Below are 23,110 nucleotides of genomic sequence, written 5' to 3'. Positions count from 1 at the left end.
GACACATCAGTGTTTGTTTTGGTTTTTTAGAGAAAGAGCTCATTTAAGATAAAGGACCCATTTCTCTCTCAATTTCAATGTCCTTACCTTGATAATTCTATCACCTGTCTGCACTCCAGCCCGCATGGCTGCTCCATCTGCAGAGGCAAGAAATCACTCAGTTCCCGTTTCAATGCAATCATTTATAGCAAAAATGGTTTTAAGACTTCTGAAAAACATGCAAAATACTCCTGCACTCAGCCCAGGTTCCTCTGTCAGCAAAATCTCTGGCTGTCAAGTCTAGAGCAGTTTTGCTTTCACCTGCAGTGGATACACCAGGACATGATCCCACCATGTCCCAAGGAGTAATTTCCTCCCCTGGGATGCAGCTCCAAACCCACCAGATCCCAGAATGAACCAGGCTGGAAAAGACCTTTGAGATCACCACAGAATGACCAAAGAGGTCAGCTCCAAACCCACCAGATCCCAGAATGAACCAGGCTGGAAAAGACCTCTGAGATCACCAAGTCCATCCTGTGACCTGACACCTCCTCATCACCTAAACCATGGCACGAGTGCCACGTCCAGTCTTGTCTTAAACACCTCCAGGGATGGTGACTCCATCCCCTCCCTGGGCAGGTGATTCCAGTGCCCAATCACTCCTTCAGTGAAGAATTTTTCCCTTGTGTCCAACCTGAACTTCCCCTGGCACAGCTTAAGGCTGTGTCCTCTCGTTCTGTCAGTGGCTGAAAATTCAGAGGAATAAATTCACTGCTCAACCCTGACCTTGCACATCCCTTCCCAAGCTGCAGCCAGCCCACCCTGGCAGGAGTCTGGGAGTTTTCTGCTCCAGCTCACAGCCATTTTCAGGATGGCCATGGCAAGCTGGCAGGTTTGGGGGCTGCTCTCACCTTCCTTGACAGACTGCACGAAGACGGGGTTGTCCCCGCTGACCGTCAGCCCGAAGCCGTTCTCATCCCGCTGGATCACCACACACCTCTGCACCAGGCCTGGGGACACAGGGACACCACGGGGAGGGCAACACAGAGAGACACAAGCCAGGCATCAGTCCAAAACCTTATCCTCCCAGATAATCACACAGTACTCAAAGGAATGGGGACAACACGGCACAGAGGAGAGACAGGAACAGGGCAGCAGTCCAGAAATGGAGAGGGATGTCAAGACAGGTCAAGCTTATTGCTCCAGCTACACAAAACAGAGATGCAGACAGCTCTGGCACATCAGACACAACCTGAGGGAAAAGCAGCTTTTAAAGAAGAGCAGCAGTACCCACACCAATGAGCAGGATTTATTTTGTCTGCATTAATAGTTCAGAAACACCTCACAGCTTCTACAGGCTGCTCTAAAACAGAAGCACAAATCCCTCAGAGTAATATGAGGGGGTTGGGTTAAAACAGATTTATTGATCAGGAAAAGTTCTACCAATTCTCAGCCAAAATCTCCTCCTGGGGCACCTTCTGCTCCAGGTGAAATGTTGCACAGAGCCAGAACAGCAGAGGTGAAGAAGTACAAGCCACATTTAACTGTCCTGAACAGGATTTCTGACATAAAGACCAGTCCAGGGCCAAAATCCCAGGAGATGAGTTTGAATGTGCCCCTCCTTTAATTTGCTGTGAGACATCAAAGACAACTTGTTTTGTTTCCTGGTATACTCAGCATAATGTGAACACAAATGCAGAGATAAATTCATTCAGTAGGTGCAGCATTTGGACCAGGTGGAATGCTGGGGATGTCTTTTGTTCCCCTGGAAATGGAACAATGGAAAGACAAAGCACAAGCAAGCAGCAGCCCTGGCATATTCCTTGCCAAGCACTTTCCTAGAAGCAGCTGCAGAAATCCTCCCAAAACACAGCCCTCATCCTGAAAAGTGACTTTCGGAACTCTGGAAATGCTTTCCATCACCTTTATTTCTAACAGCTTGCTTTGCTTTTCCATTTCTAAAGGCACAGCAGGCAAAATTCCTACACTGGCACCTTGAGAAAGGAATCAGAGCTGTCCCAAATCCGACTGCAGAACTGCAGCAGTTTTGTTTGCTGTGGAGGGAACACGGGGAATTGGGCAGATGCTGTCCCAGCCAGACTGGCTTTTCTGGAATGAGCTTTAAGGTGTGAATGGTACCAGAGCAGGGAGTCATTCCCCTGTCTCACACTGCTCCCAAACCACCAGGGCTCCTTTCACTGCTCTGCAGCAACTCCCCATGGAAATGAGCAGCCCCAAGAGCCAACAATGCCTGCCCAGCCAGTCCTGCCCTCCTCCAGTGTGGCACAGATGAAAATGGGTGTGGGAGCAGTGGAAAAAGTAATCCAGGACTTCTGCAGCACTATCACATCCCAGGAATTCCCCTCCTGCCAACAAAGCAGGAGCAAAGCACGGGATCCCTGCTTTGCAGGGCTGGGGAGTGGATGGGAAGGAAAATCCCCCCACCTTTCACCCCCTGAGCACAGGGAGAGCTGAGGAAAGTGCCTCTCCCTCCTGCACCTCCCCTTCTTTTATATGACCAAGCTTCTTGAAGTCTCACTTCCCAAGAATGCTGCCCGGGGCTGGGGTGTGGGAATTGGTGCTGTTTCAGAGGAACAGCTCCTCTGCAAGGCACTAAACTCAGCTTTGGACTCACAAAGACTGGCCCTGGTTAAAGACCAGAGAGCCCTGAGTCTGCTCTGCCACTGGATTTCTTTTTCTCCAGAAGCAACAATCCTTGGATTTACTGATAAACTTCCTCCTGATGCCAAAGCAGTGCCCACGTAACATAAACTGACCTGGCAGAGTATAAGTGAATTTGATTCAAGTTTATTCAAGTTAAACTCTTTCAGTCCACAAGCTTCAATTTCACCCAAGACCACCTTATAAATTTAGAATGGAGAAACAACTGGAATTAGGACAACTGGACCTGAAATTAGTCCATAATTGCTTTTTCCTGTACTTGTTTTCTTCAGATAAGGGACACTTAACCCTTCTCCTAATCCAATATAAAAGGCTGAAATGAGGTAGAGGAGATAGCACACTTGACAGAGATACACTTTATAGTGATTTTAATGAAGTTATCTGGAAGTTTTCTGGAGATAACACTGTGACCTGCAGAACTGGATCAGCTCTGATAGCACTCCCTGCCTGAAGCAACCTTCAAGTGCTTTTACTCTGCTCATTTTGAAATATCCCACCCATGATATTTCACTTTTTCCAGCTGATAATTACAAAGTCATCAGATTTCATCACTGATAGTACTCAAAATAAAATTACTAATTATCTTATTCCCATTTTTGCTTTCCTTAACAGTATATTTATGTTATGAAGTGAAGAGACATCCCTTAACTATGGTTTAAGATCAGTCTCTGTATTTGGAGTGGAGTCCTAAAATTCTGGAGGAAAACCAATAAATTTAAATGTTTTCTGTCCTCATGGAAATGAAAATTCTCCCAAACTCACTCAAGTCGGGAGGACAAGAAAGCGGCCAAACCTGTGCTGAGTTGAAGAGGTTAAAATTAAAAGTGAAAGCAGAGAGAAAAGCTGCAAGGAAAGCTGAGAGGAGCTTCAGTAGGTGGCACTCGTCCCTCTCCCTTCTCCAGCCCTGCTCCAAGAGCGTCTTCGGGAGGGTGGAAGGACAAAGTCTGGACTTCTCAAGGTCACTGACACCCCAGGGCCAAAATAATTGTCTCAAACAGCCTGGCCAGGCACATCTGGGCTGCCCAACAGCTTCTCTGGGAAGCTCATTTTTCTTTTTCTCTTCCCTACATCCTATTTGGAAGCTATTTAACAATACAGGAATTTCTTTAGCAACAATCAGAGCAGGGTTCACTCTAAAATACTGACTGAGAGGATGGAGAGACCAGGATGGACGAGGCTGGGGGCAACCTGGGCCAGTGGAAGGTGTCCCTGCCCATGGAACAAAATAATTTTTAAAGATTCTCCCACCCCAAAGCAGCCTGGGATTCCATGGGATGTGAATTCCATCTCCCAAGTCCAATCCAAGCCTAGGAGCTGAGATTTGGGAACTAAAATCTCCCCTGGGGCCATGAGGCCACCGTAGGAAAATGCAGTTTAACAGAGGGATTTGAAATGAATCATTCCATAAACAAAAAAGCCAAACCCCTTGGGGTTTTGAGAGCGGCCAAATGTTTCACTTCATTTGGGGAGCTTTTTGGCTATAAAATATTGTCAGAAATGCTGCTCCACAAGGACAAACAGAACTTGTATAAAGGCAAATTTCTCTGGAGAAATGGTGGCCACAACTTAAAGACACAAAGCTGGTAAGGACTGCAAAAAATCCCCAGGGAGAGTAAGTTTCAATTTCAAAACATCTCAAATCTGGAGTTTCAAAACAAGAACCAAAAACTTATCACAAAGTTGGAGAAAATATGTGAAAGAGTTTGTGTCAAGTCCAGGCTAATATTCAGGCCAGAAATTGATGATTGCTAAACATAAAGGAAGATATTTTTGGAGAGTAACCAAGTTGTAAGGAAAAGGAAAGAGGAGCTGATGCCTCACCTACCACCCTGAAAGGTAATTTCAGTTTTCAGTTCATTTAAGAGATGAAAATGCTACACTGAGAAGAAGATATTTAATACAATGGGAGGTCATGGCACTAATTAGCAAATTACAGCATAACCAACTACACTCATTCTCTCTCCTGATAATCTGAATTTTGTTGAATATACAAAGGTGAGATGGTTGGGTTTATGAATGAAACAGAGAGCTGAGAGCTTCATGTCACTATCAACTCATTTCTGTACATCAGAACAATTTCCATCCCTGACCCACTCTGCCCCCCAAGCCCTCGAACACTTCAGGAAATTCTGGCTCCTGGATTAAGAATTTCAAGAGGTGAGAACAAACACCCACCAAAGCCACTCCTCCTCTTCCTGCTGTCATTCCAGCCCTCCCTATTATTCCCTTTGCACTGGCCAGCCCACATCCAGTCAGCACAGAGGAAAATATCAGTACAGTATTTCTACTTGGAGGGTTTGGAATAGTTTGGTGCCTTCCAAAGCAAACAGCAGAGCTCTGCACACATTCCAGAGAAACCTGGGAAAAGCAGACAAAAGGCAGGGCAAGGCCACTGGGAAGGAAGGAAGGATGAGTGGGAGCTGCTCCCAGGGATCCTGGGCACGGGGACAGCATCTGCAGGAAACCTGGGGGAAGGCAGAGCCCACATTAGGCAGTTCTGTTTGTGGGAAGTCAGAGCTCACCTTGGGAAGTTCTGTTTGTATTTGAGAAGTCAGAGCTCACCTTAGGAAGTTCTGTTTCTATCTGGGAAGGCAGAGCTCACCTTAGGAAGTTCTGTTTGTTGGAAAGCAGAGCTCACCTTAGGAAGTTGTTTGTATCTGGGAAGTCAGAACTCACATTAGCAAGTTCTGTTTGTATCTGAGAAGTCAGAGCTCACATGAGGAAGTTCTGTTGCTTTGTGGGAAGTCAGAGCTCACCTTGGGAAGTTCTGTTTGTATCTGGGAAGGCAGAGCTCACATTAGCAAGTTCTGTTTGTTGAAAGTCAGAGCTCACATTAGCAAGTTCTGTTTGTATCTGAGAAGTCAGAGCTCACATGAGGAAGTTCTGTTTGGTTCTGGCCACTGCCAGGCTGGGGCAGAGGGATAAACACAGAGATGTCCCAGCAAGAGATGTCATTAACCCACAGCACCTCCAGCACTCTGTGGGGAAGCAGCACCAGGCAAAAATGAGCACAGGGGTCTGGTGATCCTGGCTAAACTGGCTTCAAACCCACAAGCTCAGCCCCAAATCCCTGCTGCTCCCTGGGAGGGTGGCAGCAGGAATGACAAGCTGCAGCAAGCCAGCTCTCCCCGAGACAGGTTTCCATCAAGGCACCCTCCAAAGGTGTTTACAGCTCCTGAAGGAACACTCTCACACCCTGAGGAACGTGACTATCATATTACTTTGCTTTTTTTTTTTAAAGAAAAAAAAACAAGTGTGTGATTCAAAATTCCAGGGGAAACGAAGAGATCTCACAGAAAGAACAGGACACACCTCCCCAGACTGCACCAGCTTTTCCTAACATGCCTGTGTTGGTTTAGACTCTTCAGGGTTGCTGTTGTTTGGTTATTTTTTTAATGTTTCTTGCTCTGACAGCATCACTTTGTATTCCAGAGGTGGGTTAAGGAGCTGGAGCACAGCCATGAACACCTGGCAGTTTTATGCCAGTGGAATGATAAAGCTGATGATTCTGGAAGAGTCACTGCATCCAAAATCCCACAGCAGCAATTTTCTGAACAGATTAAAATCAGAAAGTGTCACAGACTGCTTTCAACATGAATTAAATAAATTTAAAAAAACAGCAAAGGAAAAGAAAGACAACCTATGGCTGGAGTCATGGAAATAAGTCTTGGAATAAGGAGTGCAGGCAGATTCAGCCCAAGTCCAAGGGGCTGAAGATGCTGATAGGATCCAAAAAACAACTTGTAAATCCTTCTAGATTCTAAGGTCTGAATGCAAATATCTCCAGAGACTGGAAGTGGAATAAGTCCCTAGAGCAGGGGGATTCCACAGCCCCAAGACTGACCCACTGGCAAAGCTGAGGGAGCACACAGGCCCCTCGTGGTGCAGGGACAGCACCAGGATGGGTGGGGATGGATATTCCCTTCCCAAACTTGTTACTGCCATTTATTGCAGCCAACAAGCCCAGGAGCGCAGGGTCACTCCCCCTCTCTGGGACAGAGAGTAAGTTCACATCCTTCCACTCATTTAAATTATTTACAGACACATTTTTCCATTTCTGTCAAAAGGAACCGACAGAGAACACCTACAAACAATGCAGGAAGATTAATAAGAGTGAGAATACGGCCCAGACTTTTCCACAAGCACAAACCCCTTTAGGAGCTGTGCCTTCACTGCCAGGAGCACCCAGTGACACCACCACAGGTGCCAAAATTAACATTTTGCAGCCACCATCACACTACAAGCTGGGAACTGACGCAGGATGCAAGGGCAGCTCTGGCTGTTCCTGGGCTTCAGAGCACTTCCAGGCTGAGGAAAGTGTGTGCCTGAGTGGATCAAACCCTTTCCAGACACCTCAAACCCCTGTTCCTGCTCCTGCCCCAGGGCCTGAGGGCAGCACAGCCACCCTGGCCTGGTGGCCCTGCTCACCTGGCAGGAGGAGCAGCTCAGATGGTCACTGGAGCTCAGCCCAACCGTGACACCTCCACAGGAGTCAAAATTAACATTTTCCAGCCACTGGGACACTACAAGCTGGGAACTGAAGCAGGATGGAAGGGCAGTCCCTGCTGCAGAGCCGACCATGCAGATCAGGGGAGGGGGGAAAGCCTGGGATTCACAGACAGGAAAAGCAGGAGCTGCCCAGGGGGAGGCTGCAGCTTTGGCTTACCATAAGTCTCGGATCTACTCTCCTCAGAACTAGACTTTGTCTTCTTGGAGGAGCTATCTGCACGAGAGCAGGAGAGAAGGAGAGAGAGATATAGAAAATATGGAGACCAAACATGAGGAAAAAAAAATACAAAAAAAAAAAACTTCATGGAAAAAAAACACAGACTCGGATTTATCGGGTTAAATCGTGCAAAACACAAATAAGATGTGAACAAAACACAGGTGGAACATTTGGAATAAGGGTGAATAATACAGGGAGACACAGGTAATAGCACACAGAATCTGTTACAGGAGCTAGACCACGACCAGAGGAATTCTCTGCAGTAACTACATATAAAAACCAGTCCAAGCACGGAGACTCTGGCAGTGTTCCTCCCCAGAGTCAATAACCAGCACAGGCACAGCAGTTCAGCATCCTGAATTCACCCCTTAAATAAAAGAGAAGGGTTTTCTGCAGGCTGCAGTGCAGAGTTCCCCTATCAAAGCAGGTAACAGCTCTCAACTCTGGAGTGACTCTCTGCAAATTAAGATTACAGGATTCCTCAAGTTTGCTTCTGGAGAAATTAAATTCCTTCCACAAAATGAGTTGACAGCCTGAGAGCTCCCCCAACCTGAAATAATTTTACCTGTCCCAAAGGACAAAGGAAAAGAAGACAAGCACTAAACCACTTTTTTCCCCCCACTAAATGGGCATTTAACGCCCTTTTTCATTTATTTTGTGCACACTAGAAGGACTCACGCAGCCAGTGGCAGAAACCATTACCAGGATGGTTTATAAACAACCCCACATTCCAAAATTTGTGCCACCCTTCCATTCCCCCCCGCCATGCTCCCCAAGCCCCAGGGAAAAGCCTGAATGCACAGACAGGAAAAATACACCTTGCATGGGGCCAGGAGGCTCAGACAGGAGCCTGGCAGGAATTTCATGAGCAGGCACTGGGGGAGTGCTCCAGAGAGAACAAGAATCCTGTGTGCACCCTCATCTCCCTAATTTAACTAAAATAAAAGCAGGCTAAATCAAAGTAGGACAGCAAATCCTTTAAAAAGAAGTTTTTCTCTTCAAATGCATCACTTTGGGAAGGAGAAATTCACTTTGCAAGGGGTAAAGAGGGATCAAAATAGACTAAAGAACAAAAGAAACCCCCCAAAATTAAAACCCCAGCAAGGAAACCCAGCCCTGGCTGGGCCAACCACATCTCCAATTTCAGACTTCACTAAAGAACTCCTCACAGCTAATTACAGCCTTTGCCTCCTGACTTTGTTGAAAGTGGAAGTTGTTATAATTATTTACTGATACACTAATCCAGGTTGAGGATGAGGGTGTTTAAAATCAAGCCCACATTCATTTCAGTGCCCACATTGCCTTTGCAGAACAACCCAGCTCTGAAAACCACATTAAAATCACTTTTAATCGACTTCCCAGTGCTTTTGTTCGGCTTTTTTTCCTTGAATTTTGGGACTTTACCTGTGGGATCGAAGTCGTGGGTGCTGCTGCAGCGTTCAACCTTCTGCTTCTTGTCTGCTGGAGACTCTCTGCTCAGAATGCTGCCGTGTCTGGGGCACAGAAAAGCAAAATATCCTCACACCAGAGCCCACAGGAGCTGCCTGAGCGCTCCCAAAAAGCTCACCCAGCTCTGCCTGCTCACCAGAAATTCAGATTAAAGCGTAGGCATCGAGTTCCCTTAAAAAATTTATTCCCAGGCTGAATGCAAAGGGGAAAATGATCTCCCTTGCAATCTCTGGGAGTGGATCCAAGGCTCCAGGAACAGTCCTGGTAACCTCCAGAATTGGTAACAGCAAGTGCATTCTCTTTATCACTCAGCATCAGCCCATATTTTATCTCAAAAGCCAAATAAATTTAGTGGGAAAAACCCTCCTGAAATCTTAACTCTCCCAGCAAACTTTAAATATTTCAGCATGCCAAATTTAAAGATTTAGGATCTCCCCAGAAGGGACAACAGTGTCCCCTTCCTTCCCTGACCATCTCAAATCTCAGGTAAGATGAGCCCCAGCCATGTCACAGAGTGCAAATGGTCACCCCATGCCAAGGACACCACCAATAAATCTATTTTTGGCACCTTATCCCCATCTGGATATTGATTTCCTCACATCTGTAATGCGTGCTACAAGCTGTGTCTGTATATATATTTTTTTTTTAACTTTTAAAAGCATTCCCCTGCAAAAATGCTGCAGTACAATTTACAATACAGACAAAAAAGCAAATTTCAGGAACTCACCTCGAAGGTTTTTTGAGAGGAAACCTGAAAAGAAAAAAAAAAAAAAAAGAAATTTAATGAACTTTTATTTTTCAATATCAGGTTTTATATCAACATTAGTGCTTAAATACAAACAGTTATTTTACACTTCTCTGGTACCTTCACAAAAAAAACCATCTCTATTTTCATGGAACTCCATGAACTTGCCATCTTCGAGACAAGTGCAACAAAGTTGAAATTAAATTACCTATTCCAAGTAGTATTTTACATATAGATAACAAAAGCAACAAACCCAAAGCTGAAGGGAGAACAAAGTATATTTGTATTTTTAACTGAGGAAAACGTGGGGTTTATGAATCCAGGATTTTTTTTCCCTTGAATTCCTGACAGAACCAGGTGGTGCCATCCAGCTCGAGGCCCCAAAACTTCTACTCTCATAAAACAAAACTATTTCCTTCTCAGACTCACAAGCTCAGCTCCGTTCCTGCTCCTTTTATGTTTCAGATCCTTCACTAGAAAGGCAAAACACACATTTAGAGCTGTGTAAGGCAAGGACAGGTAACTTAAATCACTTTTTGTTCTAAAAGAAGGCTCTGCAGGTGGTTTATAGCTGATAATTTCCCCCTATGTATAAAATAATTATTCTTCATGCATTTTCTCCTATTTATATACATTTTTCAGGAAGTGCTGGGGTGAGGCTTTAGAGAGAAGAAATTCAACCCCACACAACTCAAACACCACAGAGGTGACCAGGGCAAGAAATGACCGTTTATTTTTAGATTTTATTTTATGTTTTTAGTTGAAACACACTGATTTCTTAATGACCAACAGTCCCCAAGTCTGGATTAGAAAAGGACAACAGGAGAGGGACAAGGAGCAGTAGCTCTGTCTCAGGGACAGGCAGCACTGACAGAGCCAGAGCACACAGCCTGCAGCTGCACCAAGGGAAATACAGGCTGGATAGCAGGAAAAAGTTTTTTACAGAAAGGTGATAAAGTTCTGGAATGGCTGCCCGGGGAGGTGGTGCAGTCACCATCCCTGGGTGTGTTTAACAAAGCCTGGATGTGGCACTGGGGGCCAGGGTTGAGTTGAGCTGTTGGGGCTGGGCGGGACTCGATGATCTTGGAGGTCTCTTCCAGCCTGGTCATTCTGTGAATTCTGTAAATTATATAAATTCTGTGAGTTCTGTGATTCTGTGAATTAATTCTGTAATCCTGTGAACAGCTCCAAAGCCAGGCTCAGGTGAAAGCTCTCTTCCAACCTGGGCATTCTGTGAATTCTGTAAATTATATAAATTCTGTGAGTTCTGTGATTCTGTGAATTAATTCTGTAATTCTGTGAATCCTGTGAAGAGTTCCAAAACCAGGCTCAGGTGAAAGGAGCTGGAGCCAAGGGGGGTTTGGAATCTTCTCCCAAATTAGTGAAAGGTAGAACATTTGGCATAAGGGTGAATAACACAGGGCCTCAGGCAGGGCAGCAGCAGGAATTTCTCCACGGAAAGGGTTGTTGGACACTGGGAGGGGCTGCCCAGGAGGGTCTGGAGTGCCCATCACTGGAGGTGGCATTTCTGTGATCCTGAGCTGAGCAACAGCCACATCCCAGAACCAAACCATTCTCCCAGAGTTTGCCAGACCATTCCAACCAAGATTCCTTGACTGGCAGCACAAAACTGCCCCAAACGCTCCTCTTGTCACCTCCTCCCCTCCACAACTCCACCTGGAGTGGCCCAGGCAGGAAAATCCCAGTCCTAAAGCTCCAGTAGCTCCCTCCTCATTACTGAAAACTCTAAGTGGCTGCACAGAGCCAGCCTAAGCCCTCTCTTGGAACAAGAGCTGTGCCATCAAGTGTGGAAACACCCAAAACTGGCCAGCTCCCACATGCCAAGCCCCTGTGCAAACATGCACTAATATGGAACTCCAGAACAAGCATCTGATGACACATTAGGCAAGGGAAATTAAAATGTTGTCTGCCTGTTCCTGAAAATGATTATTCACAGCAAGACATTTGCCATCTTTCAGATAACAGCATTGAATTTAGCTGAACTACAACAGCAGCTTCCAAATTAAGGGGGTAGATAGGGCCTGTGATTGCATAAACAGCAAAAAGTTAATTAATTGAAGGGAAGACGTGGTAATCCTCCTTCCTCCTGCCCCCAAAAGCTCTATTTTAATCTTAAAAGCCTGGGAAATCCACCCTGATTCAAATAAGAAACATCCTCTCCTCGTTCTGCTCTACCTGCAAAGCCACATCTCTTTAGCATCCCATCCCCCAGTTACGAATTTGAGGCAGGGAAGAAGGACTCTGTGCAGGACAGACAGCTTGAATCCCAAAGGAAAGCAAACAAAAGTCATCTCAGGCCAATCCAACCCTGCCTGAACCCTGAGCAGCCAGTAGATAGAGCAGCAATCACTGAAAAGCAGAAAAGAAAAAAGAAAAAGGAATCCAGGGAAAGATAGGAAAAGATGCTTAGGATGAATTACGCCCATTTTTTTATCTGATGCATTTGAACTTCTGAGCAGCATAAAAAACCCTAACACCACTGCTAAGTACTTTAATGAAGCATTTTAGTGACAAACTTTATCCTACAGAGGTTCTTATCAGCACCCAGAACTGCAGGCTCTGCTGCTGCAGCATCAGGCAGAGCTCGTGGATAACACAAAGTGAGTTCACTGCTGGACCTCTGGGCTGGTTCAGAGCTCTTTATCATCTGTGAAACACTAATGTCCTATTTTCCAGGTCCAGAAGTTGTGTAAAACCTTTCTGCTTATTATACTAGGCTGGTGATTAATTATTTAGGAAGGAACTTTAAAGATTTTGTAAACAAAGCAGCGCTGAAAACACCGGAATTTTTTTTTAATGCTTTGACGTTACCGGTGAATATCAAATTCCTGTGGGGTGGGAGCCAAAATCCCCTGCTCCTAATCCACAGCTGTGCTCACAGCTGGGTGGTACAAGGGGTCAGGATCCAGCTGGCTCTGGGGAATCCTCCTCCCTGGGCAGGGACCCCATTCCAGGGCTGTGCCCCCCACCCCAGGCAGCGCTGGAGCCCCTTGGCTCAGCTTCTGAGGTTCCTTCTGGTCCCAAGCAAGCAGGGATGGACAGAGGGACAGGCTGGGAGCAGGGATGGACACAGGGACAGGCTGGGAGCAAGGATGAACACAGGGACAGGCTGGGAGCAGGGATGGACACAGGGACAGGCTGGGAGCAGGGACAGACTCAGGGACAGGCTGGGAGCAGGGACAGACTCAGGGACAGGCTGGGAGCAGGGACAGACTCAGGGACAGGCTGGGAGCAGGGACAGACTCAGGGACAGGCTGGGAGCAGGGACAGACTCAGGGACAGGCTGGGAGCAGGGACAGACTCAGGGACAGGCTGGGAGCAGGGACAGACTCAGGGACAGGCTGGGAGCAGGGACAGACTCAGGGACAGGCTGGGAGCAGGGACAGACTCAGGGACAGGCTGGGAGCAGGGACAGACACAGGGACAGGCTGGGAGCAGGGAAGGAGGAAGGGACAGCTTGGGAAGCAAAGGAGGAGGCAGGGACATGGTGGGAGCAGGGATGGAGGCAGCAGATGATCCCAGCACAGTCTCCGGGTGCTGCACAACCACCACTCCCCACCCTCTCCTGCCTTTCCTTTGCTTCACAGGTATTCTCTAAACTCAATGGAGTGGGAAAAGGATGAGCTTTGTCCAGCCAGGCTGCAGGTGAAGCTCTCCAGCCCCCAAAGACCCTCCCCTCCTGGATCTGAAATAATTCCTGGGCACGAGTTAGGAAATCACAGAAATTTCAGGTGGAAGACTCAGTTGAGCTGAGGCTACAACACTGATCCTTGCTGGGAGCATTCAGCACCCCATTCCTCCCTTCTCCCATTTCCCTCCCTGAACACCACCTGGAAGACATTCCTCATTTCCCAAACACTGTGCCACTACAGCAGGAAGCAGAGTAAAAATGGATGAAATCCAATCAAAGATCACAGAGGCTCGAGCTCCCAGGACTTTATCTGCAGGAAGCAGAGTAAAAATGGATGAAATCCAATCAAAGATCACAGAGGAGCTCCCAGGACTTTACCTATGTTTCACTGCAACTGATCTTCACTTGGAAATTATACTAAATTTGAAAGCAGCCCTGAAAATCCCCTCACCGTGTTACAGCACCCAGCACAACATAAATTAAAATATATTTCACCTCCTACTGTAAACAGCAGCAAGAAGGCAGAGCAGGGTGTGGTGAACAGCTGGAGCCTCAATTCCAAAAGGAGCTGGCAAGTTTAGGCTCCACGATAAAAACCCTGTAGACATTTTGTCTGATAACTGATGAACATCAGCACATTTTCAAACGAGTTGTTCCACTCTCCCAAATACCAGCACCAATTAAAAGCCAAGGCAGATTTTGTTTTTAAAATGCTGGGTCCGAATAATTTGAGTCATTTAAATGCATCAAATGACTAAAAGTGTGTCTTCTTAGTCATGCTGCATTAGGAAAATCTATTTAAGCGAGGAAAATACACCTACAAGTAATAACAGCATAGATTAAACATTGGATTTCAGGTTAGCTCACACATATTCACCACCAGTGCCTAATAACCACCTGGAAGCCAAACAGAAAAAGGTGATTTGAAGACTGAATGTGTCAAAAAATAGGAGAGCAGGGTGGATTCCCAGCTTCCAGCAGTACAAAGCATTCCATTCTAGCTTGGGAGGTTGAAAATATAGCTGACCATAAATAGCACAGCATCCAGATAACCATGTTGGGTTTTTTTTTTTTTCCTCCACTACTAAAATATTACCAGAATTCAAGTATCTGCTATCTCCAAAGCTGATCAAAGAGAAAAATATTTAGATTCAGACAAGGGCCTCAACCTTGGAAATATTTATTCATGTGCCTAACTTTAGTTCCAGGACTGCTCACATGCCTGAAATGAAGCCTGTGTGCAAGGAGAAATTACTCCAACTTGTGCCCAGATGAGTAAGAAATGTTGTGAAACCCGTGCAGAAGAGAACAGCCAAAAACTGCTTGCTTGACAGAACTAATCTTTAATTAGGAGATGAACAGTTGCAATAGAAGCTGCTTCAGTGCTTTATTAGTTTCATTTAAATAAGATGTTGCTTGTTGCAGAAAACCCTCTGAATGAATTCTGAATTTCAAAGAAAAGCAGCCAACACAACTGATCATGCCAAGTTCAGGAGGAGAAACAGTCCAGGGCTGATCACTGGGTTTTTTTAGGGATATATTTAGAAGGAGAAAAGGAAAACCAAAGGTTACCTCAAAGTCCCCCTGATGAAACCCCCAAATTCTGGTTTTGTTTGTTTTGTTTTTTTAAATCTCATCCTAATTCAGGAGGTTTCCACCAATTCATGAGTCAATGAGAAGCCTTTGGCCACCATCAGCTCCACGGGTTTTGGTGAAAAGTGATTTTAACTCACTTGGAATTCCAGAATGGTTTGGGTTGGAAGGAACTCGGAGCTCATCCTGCCTGGGCAGGGACACCTTCCACTACCCTGTCCTTCCAAGCCCTCTCCAGCCTGGCCTGGGACACTCCCAGGGATGGCTGTTCAAGATTTTGGGAATGCTCAGCAGGATTGTTCTCTCCTCTTGTTCATACATCCCCGAACAGATCCTGGAAAAACCTGGAAAAGTCTGTTCCTGGGTGATGGGTAAAAATTCACTGAACAATTCCAGGGCTATTCCTAATGCATCCAGCTCCTTTAATATCCATTAAACTTCATTTTCAACACCCTGATTGGACCTCACTGACAGCACTCAGAGAAATTATGCATTTTTTGTCCAAATCTAGGAGGTCTTAAATGCTCTGAAAGCACGGTAAGCATTGACATAAATGCTATTCTGCAAATTACTCCCAGAATTTCATCTTGGAAGAGACAGAATGAAAGAAAAACAAGGAAGGGAGTCTGTTTTCCAGGGTTGTAGAGGCACAGATCCACCAGAGCAGGATTTTAAAAGCCCTGACAAAGGTTTCAGGGAAGAGTGCAGCACCAACAGGACCTTTCTGTGGAGCTGAAGGCAGTTTTGTGTCCCAAGGAAAAGGGCACAGGGCAGTGGGAGAGCCAGAGGGGCTGAGCAGATCACACCTGACAGGCAGATCCAGGGAAAATGCAGCAATTGGGAGAAAACACAGGCATCACCTGCAGCTGGAAGCACATCAGCCAGCCTGGGACAGCCCTGATCCAACACATCCCCTCCATTCTCCTCAGCATGGAAAATCAGCTTTCTGCTGGGTCATCTTTTCCAAGGATCAAAGCACAGGAGGTCTGGAAAACACGGAGGTTTTCCCCTAAATTCAAAAAAAACAATCTGGGTCATCTTTTCCAAGGATCAAAGCACAGGAGCTCTGGAAAACACGGAGGTTTTCCCCTAAATTAAAAAAAACCCAAACCCATTGCATGTGGCAACAGATTGGGCACAGGGAGCAGGAAAACAGGGATCCAAATGGGATTCCTGGGAGCTGCCAGAGCCTAGGGATGGATTTTTGGGACTTGCAAGGAGGCAGAGGGAGGGAGGCACTGCAAGCTCTGTGTTATTTTTGTGGGAGTCCGAGGCAGCACAGCTGACACAGTGACTCACGGAGGAATCCTCCCTGGCATTATTGACCTTGCACTGCTGACAGCTCACGGACAGGAGTGCTGCCTTCAGAGAAGGAACATGAAATTTAGGGAAGTGACTGGAGAGCCCACAGAGCCACCACCTTCTGTGTCAAAGCCCCCTGAACATCCCCAGCAGCCTCAGCGCTGCATTTGCCTTAATAAAAAATCAGCAAATGCCTCCCACTCAATATTCTATCATTTTTCAGGCCACTAATGTCTCTAGCCATAACCACATTCAATTTTCCTTTTAGGAGAGAAAATGCAGAGTGGCCAATAGAGCCCATCAGCATATTTCCTGATGGATCAGAGATGGATCAATGCAAGGGACTGGTGCCATGGCAACCAATGTGCTGAGCAAAACACTTAAAGTACGTTAAGATGAATTTGATAAAAAGCAAAGTCTGGAAGGCTGGCAAGTTCCATCTGTGAGACGGGGAGGGTCAGGCCTCCAAGAGAGAGTTATTTCTACAGGGAAGGAGAATTCCACTGGTGCCTTGCCTTCACACGATGCTCCCTCTTTGAGCTTTAAAAAATTAACTATATACAGATTCCTCTTTCATTCTTGTGGTTGAGGCCTTCATCAAGAGGGGTGAAGAGAAGGTGGCAGCATGAGAAGGGAGCAAGAAAAGAGGAAAAAGAAACCAGCTTAAAATTATGAAAGAAAAACAGAATGCGAAGATAAATCTTCTCCATAAAACAAACAGCAAGAATTTGGAGATTTGCCTCCATACATGGAATTTCCTGATGATACAGGAATGTATCATCATACTATGTCCTGTAAAAATGACAAGCAGGCTACTCTGAGTTTACTACAGCCAGCTGTAGCTCTTTCCTCAGTGTCCTTCCCTGTAAAGCCCTGAGATGGGAAGGGTTTCAGTCTCAGAAAAGGAAGCAGAAAAGCATCTCCAGAGAAGTTCCATCCACAGTTCAGCCATTCACTCCCAGCCCAAGCAAGTGCCTCAGCTATTTTCCATGACACAAGCACTTGGATTTTTCCAAGAGCTGATGTCAGGGCTTTTCATGGAGAAAGAGCTGCATTTACTGGGCAGGCAAGGAAGGAGGGCTTCCCCAGCAGCCATCTCAATGTGGCCTTTGTGCTGCTCTGCTGCTCAGGCCAGGACCCTGCAAGAACTCTGAGTCCCCAAGAAACTCTCCAAAGGGGAGGGGACAGGGACATTTCCAGCAGCCAGAGCTGTTCTTCCACTCCTGACTGACTTCCAAGGCTCAGAAGCAGCAGCAGCTTTCCCTCTGCAGGCCCTGAAGTTGTCACACAAGGCCATTTATTGTTAAATATCCCTACAACAGGCTGGAAGAAGCCAAGCTAATGAAAATTGGGGAGGGGGCACAGGAGGGAACATAAATAAACCAGGCTGCTCATGTTTCCTTAATGCTGCCTTTAGATTCAGCCTAAAAGCAAGATCTGAGTTACAGGGGTAAGGTTTGGCCACTGAATGTAGCTCAGAGCAAGCACAAAACCCGCTCAGAAATTGGTGGGGAATGGAGGCTGCCAAATCCCAGGTGATTTCCTACTGGTTTCCCAACGTGACTGCTTACAAATTACTGAATCTCTGTTTTCACCTCTGGGAGAGAAAAAATTGACAGCTTCGAAACCGAAAAAATTAAACACCACAAATGCTGAAAGAGACCAAGTGTTTTTCTAAAAAGGCTTCCAGAAAATTTATCATGACAATAATTTACGCAAAACCAGCGCGCAGCAGAAAAGAAATACTCAGGATTTGTTCCTTTCCAAGCTTTTACTGCATGACCCATTTAATACAAGTGACCAGGTACAGCAGAAAGGTCAAGCTTGTGATTTCAGAAGTTATGACCCAGTTTTCTTACTCATTTATTTATTTTGAAGTAGGCCATAGACAAATATTCCCAGGCCTAGAGAGCTCAAGCTTCCCCGTAGCAAGAAAAAGCTGAAATATGTGGTTTGGCCACACTAGAAGAGCCCCAAAATACCCAATTTTATATAATAATTATATTTTCACACCATATCATAAATATATTTTCACACCATCTTTGCATCCTGAGCTTTTGCTGTTTGGAAGAAGGGAAGGAAGAGGGGTAGAACACGTTTGTTGTGATTCACTCCTCCAGCTTTCACTTCTGAAAAATCCTTTCAAACCCCTTTGCCCAGAGCCCGAAAGAATCAAATCCAGCACTGGGGTTTCTTGCGCAGACAGGGCGTGGAGTCCAAATTAACCTGCCCTCCCTAAACTGCAGCTAATTACAGGGAAATGAAATGTTTGCTTTGCTTGCCAATAATTGCAACGCAGAGCTGGCTCGGTGGCAGCAGCACCGCTCCTCCTCCATGGCGTCTGCAGCAGCTTCCCAGGGAACTGCCCCAAAAAATCCAAGGAATAAACCAATTTTATTGTCCCAAGCAGAGCAGAGAGACCCAAAGCTGTGGAGTGCCACGGGATTTGCTTTCACCTGACACACACCCAGGGCTGGGATCCCTCGTGCTGCCCCAGCGTGGGGAGCAGTTTTTGCATTTCATTAGGCACCAAGCCTAGTTCCTTATTAATGCCATACCCAGCTTGTGGTTGTTATGAACCAGCAACGAGCCTGGTGTGGAAACAGTCCTTAAAAACAGCAAAAGACAGCAATTAGAAAGGGAGGAGAGAAAAAAAAAAAACAAACCCATCCCCAACACAGAGTGCACGTAATACAACTGGAAATGTAGCTTTCAAAATAGCGTAACGCTGCCTCCAATTAGGCAGCTTGAAGTTTTGCAAATATATGTACAAGGTTCAGAGGCACAGAGCAGTATTTGGCCCAGAGTTCACATTTCTGGGGAGTGAGTGCAGCTGCCTGGCACAGGAACACCACACCTCCATGGCTTGGAAGTACTGAGAGTGTACTAAACAACCTGCAATAAGACATTTACTATTCCACTGTGTGTCCTGTGTGTAAAAGATGTTTTAAAACAAGTGACAAGGTCAAGCTGTTGTGCTCCTCAGCTTTGTCAGCTTTGCCTGGTTCAATGTGGCTACCAAGGTGAGCAGAGGAAAGGATGGGAGAATTGGGATTGTCCAGCCTGGAGAAGAATTGGGATTCTTCAAAATGGGGAAAGGCTGGGAGAATTGGGATTGTTTGAGGTGACCTCATTGTGGCCTTCCAGGAGCTGAAGGAAAGATGGAGAGACTCTTTACAAGGGCTGGGGTGACAGGGTGAGGAGGAATGGCTCCAAACTGAGAGAGAGCAGGGTTAGATTGGATATTGGGAATTAGGAACTGTTCCCTGGGAGGGTGGGCAGGGCACAGGGTGCCCAGAGAAGCTGTGGTGGATCCCTGGCAGTGCCCAAGGCCAGGTTGGAGCACTCTGGGACAGTGTCCCTGCCCATGGGAGTGGGTGACCTTTAAGGTCCCTTCCAACCCAAACCACCTTGGGATTCTTTGATTTCCCCTGACACAGATGTAGCTACAACCTCACAACATCAGCAGCACCTTCCCCCATGGATTTACACATTCCAAAGGCATTATCAGTTTGTCTGCCCTACTGCACAACCCAAAAATTTCATTCAGTTACTCCTTTGACAAACGAGGACAGCAGGCACCTTGTCTTAATCTAAATTTCCCTTCAGCCCTCGTTAGGTTGTTTTAAAGGTTCACGTGCCTTTACTGCTCTGGAAATGTAAACCAAGAGTTGCCTGCTCATCAGAACCAGCAGTTTATGAGTTCAAAGCTAAGCAGACACTCAACCCAAAAGCATTTCCAGCCCTGCCTTCCCTTCTCCCACTCAGCCATGAACCTTTGGCCAAATTACACCCATTCTGCATGGGATGTGCAGACAGCATCCACCCCTCTGACCTCTGCAGAGCTTCTAAATATTTCCCAGCTGCCATAAACTAATTTACAGTTAATATGTCTAAAACCACCCAAAGGCAAAGTGCTCCCAGTGGCTTAATTTACACCAAAGGAAAAATTGGATCCACAATTTTACAAAGCAAAGCTGCAGCATGGAGAGAATCAAGAAATCATTACCACAGTGTTGCTTAACCTGTACAGTGTATTTTTAGCTCTCAGTCCTTCACAGCTAATTCTGCTCAAGTTTTACTCCTGTAGATACAAACACCAAGGGCAACCAAACTATTTGAGCCTAAATTCCAAGTATGCAACTAAATGAGCATTTCACCTTGCTGGCTTCCACACCTCCCAGCAGGGTTTCTGTCCCAGCATTCCCTCAGATTTTAGAAACATCCGTGGAAAGTTTCTCCACCATACATTGCAGTTTTCCAAAAAAAAGAAAACGTGATGTCAGCTGAGGTATAAAGAGATCAGCAGTGCTGTATAGTGGAATTGAAGCTATCTCAGTTGTTTAAATGGTCCTAAGAAAGAGGTTTCTGGGATATGCAAAACTATTATTTCTGCCATAAATGCAGCTCTGGCCCATAAAACACAAGAGGAAAGATGCACATAGCACACATTGCATGAGGAGGGAAAAAATGTACACAGGCATTTGTGGCATGCTTTGCTCCTTCCCGTTTCATCTCCCCTCCATCTAAACTACAGCATAAATCCAGAAATACTGACTGGCAAGGACTGGAGCAGAACACAGGATTAGGATTTCTCAGCAACATCAAGCCCTGTATCTTCCACTGTAAAATGGAAGATAAAAATCCAGGAGTGAAGCTCCTTGTAAAATGGCTCAAGATCCTGAGAACAGCCTGTGAGTCAAACCCAGAGCTATTAATAGGCCTCTGGATGTGTTTGTATTAGTATTTGTCTCTTGGGTCTCGTAAAAGAAATAAAAAATACAAGCAAAAGAGGGGAAAAAAAAAAAAAAAAAAAAAAAACCAACCAAACATATATTCACTCAGGAAAGCTCCCAGCTGCTAAAAGGTGAGTGCAGCAAATTCTCCCAGATATGTGGAAGGGGTATGGAGATAACCAAGGCAGCAGAAACAGCAATGCCAGACTGGAGCTGCTCCCCCCCTGGGTTCAGTGACACCTTCAGCTCTTGGTGCCTCCCCCTCATCATGCAGGATGATGACAACTGCCAGCCCTCACTGGCTGTATTTATGTTTATATTTTTTAAAAAACAACAAAATCCCTCAGCATCTCACAGCCTTTCTACATCACAACCTCATATATTAGTACAAAACACTGCATTTTCTCTCAATGATGATGGCTGTCACTGTATCAACACTGCCTCAAAAATGTCCACATCATCACTGTGACTGATACAATTTGTGTAAATTTTAGAACACTTTACAATAAAATAAAATAATAAAAAACAAATCAGTGAGAAATGTATTCAGAAAAATAAACCCCACCCCACCCAAACCACTCAGAGATGGTTGCTTGAGCACCAGCAGCTAATTTAACATCAACGTGCATAAAATATCAACTTATCAAAAATCACATTCCCTGTGGCTGGAGAGGAAGGTCTGGTATGGAATTACTGGGAAATGGAAAGAAGGGAGTGCTGCCAGCATCTACATCTAAAGCATCTTTCCAGGCTGTCAAAACCTTTGTTCTTCAGCTCAGACACCAAGACACAGATTTTCACAGCAAACACATTAAACTGTCCATTTTCACAACAGAAATACAAAGGAGGAACTCAGGTTCACACAGCAGCTATTAAAAGATGAAAGGGAAAAAAAAAAAAAGGAGACAAACCTTCCCTCCCACCCTTTTTTCCAGTAGATATTAAAGGAAAAATCCTTTCTCTCTGCTCTGCATCCAAGGCAGGTATTCCTGGCTCAGGGAATAGGAACAAAGGCTCGGTGTTACCTGTTCCACACGGCACAGTCAGCTGAGCAGGAACATCCCAAAGACCCATGGCAGGAGAGAGCTCTGATCCCAAATCCTGTCCTCTCCGCAGGGAGAGCTCTGATCCCAAATCCTGTCTGCTCCGCAGGGGAGAGCTCTGATCCCAAATCCTGTCCTCTCTGCAGGGAGAGCTCTGATCCCAAATCCTGTCCTCTCTGCACGGAGAGCTCTAATCCCAAATCCTGTCCTCTCCGCAGGTGAGAGCTCTGATCCCAAATCCTGTCCTCTCTGCACGGTGAGCTCAGATCCCAAATCCTGTCCTCTCCGCAGGGAGAGCTCTGATCCCAAATCCTGTCCTCTCTGCACGGTGAGCTCTGATCCCAAATCCTGCCCTGTCTGCAGGGAGAGCTCAGATCCCAAATCCTGCCCTTTCTGCCGGGGAGAGCTCAGATCCCAAATCCTGCCCTGTCTGCAGGGAGAGCTCAGATCCCAAATCCTGCCCTGTTCTGCAGGGAGAGCTCAGATCCCAAATCCTGCCCTGTCTGCAGGGGAGAGCTCAGATCCCAAATCCTGCCCTCTCAGATCCCAAACCTCGGGAAGCCTCCCGGTGCTTTCAGGCTCCTCCTCGGGAATCCTCGGGAGGCATCCGCGGGTTGCTCGCCGACCACCGGGGGAGGGAAGGAACTCCCCCGCCCCTCTGCCACCTCCTCCCGGCAGCATCAGCCACGGGCACGGGGAGAGAGCCGGGACAGCAAAATTCTGCATTTCCAGCTGTCCTGGGGGGCGGGAAAATAGATATCTATATTTCTGTATTTATGGATGTGTGGTGGGTGGATAGGTTTGTTTTGTGTGTGTGTATGTATGCGTGCATATATATGTATGTATATATATATATATATATAAATACATATATGTATAGCTATTCATACATTTTCATCTATTTTATATATTTTAAACATTTATTTTTATATATTTATATTTATCTATATTTATATTCAATATATGGAAATATAATATATATTTTATATATATTATATATTTATTATATATAATTCCATTCTTATATATTTATATTTCATATATATATTTTTATATTTTCCATATATTTTATTTAATAATATTTTATATTTACATTAATTATATAAATATATATTTTATAAAAATATATCAGCACCTATTACATGCATTATATATAATATGTGCATATACATAACTTCACATTAAAATATTAAAATATTATAA

At 45.6% G+C, this 23,110-nt stretch overlaps 1 protein-coding gene across 1 annotated transcript in view; it reads right to left on the bottom strand.

The window, feature by feature from the left end:
* Nucleotides 1-23,110, bottom strand: part of ARHGEF12 (Rho guanine nucleotide exchange factor 12) — a 77,049-nt gene that overhangs the window by 33,152 nt on the left and 20,787 nt on the right. Inside the window, exons 2-6 of the mRNA XM_041413770.1 lie at nt 9,564-9,587; nt 8,792-8,880; nt 7,328-7,384; nt 891-989; nt 88-137 (exon numbers count right to left, since the gene is read on the bottom strand). Coding sequence (XP_041269704.1) covers nt 88-137; nt 891-989; nt 7,328-7,384; nt 8,792-8,880; nt 9,564-9,587 — 319 coding nt within the window. The remainder of the gene's footprint in view (nt 1-87; nt 138-890; nt 990-7,327; nt 7,385-8,791; nt 8,881-9,563; nt 9,588-23,110) is intronic.

This window comes from Onychostruthus taczanowskii, unplaced genomic scaffold, assembly GCF_017590055.1.
Source record: "Onychostruthus taczanowskii isolate IOZ18803 unplaced genomic scaffold, ASM1759005v1 scaffold43, whole genome shotgun sequence".
Taxonomy (NCBI): Eukaryota; Metazoa; Chordata; class Aves; order Passeriformes; family Passeridae; genus Onychostruthus; species Onychostruthus taczanowskii.
Note: the sequence above shows the minus strand (reverse complement) of the source record. Positions and strands in the feature narration are given on the sequence as shown.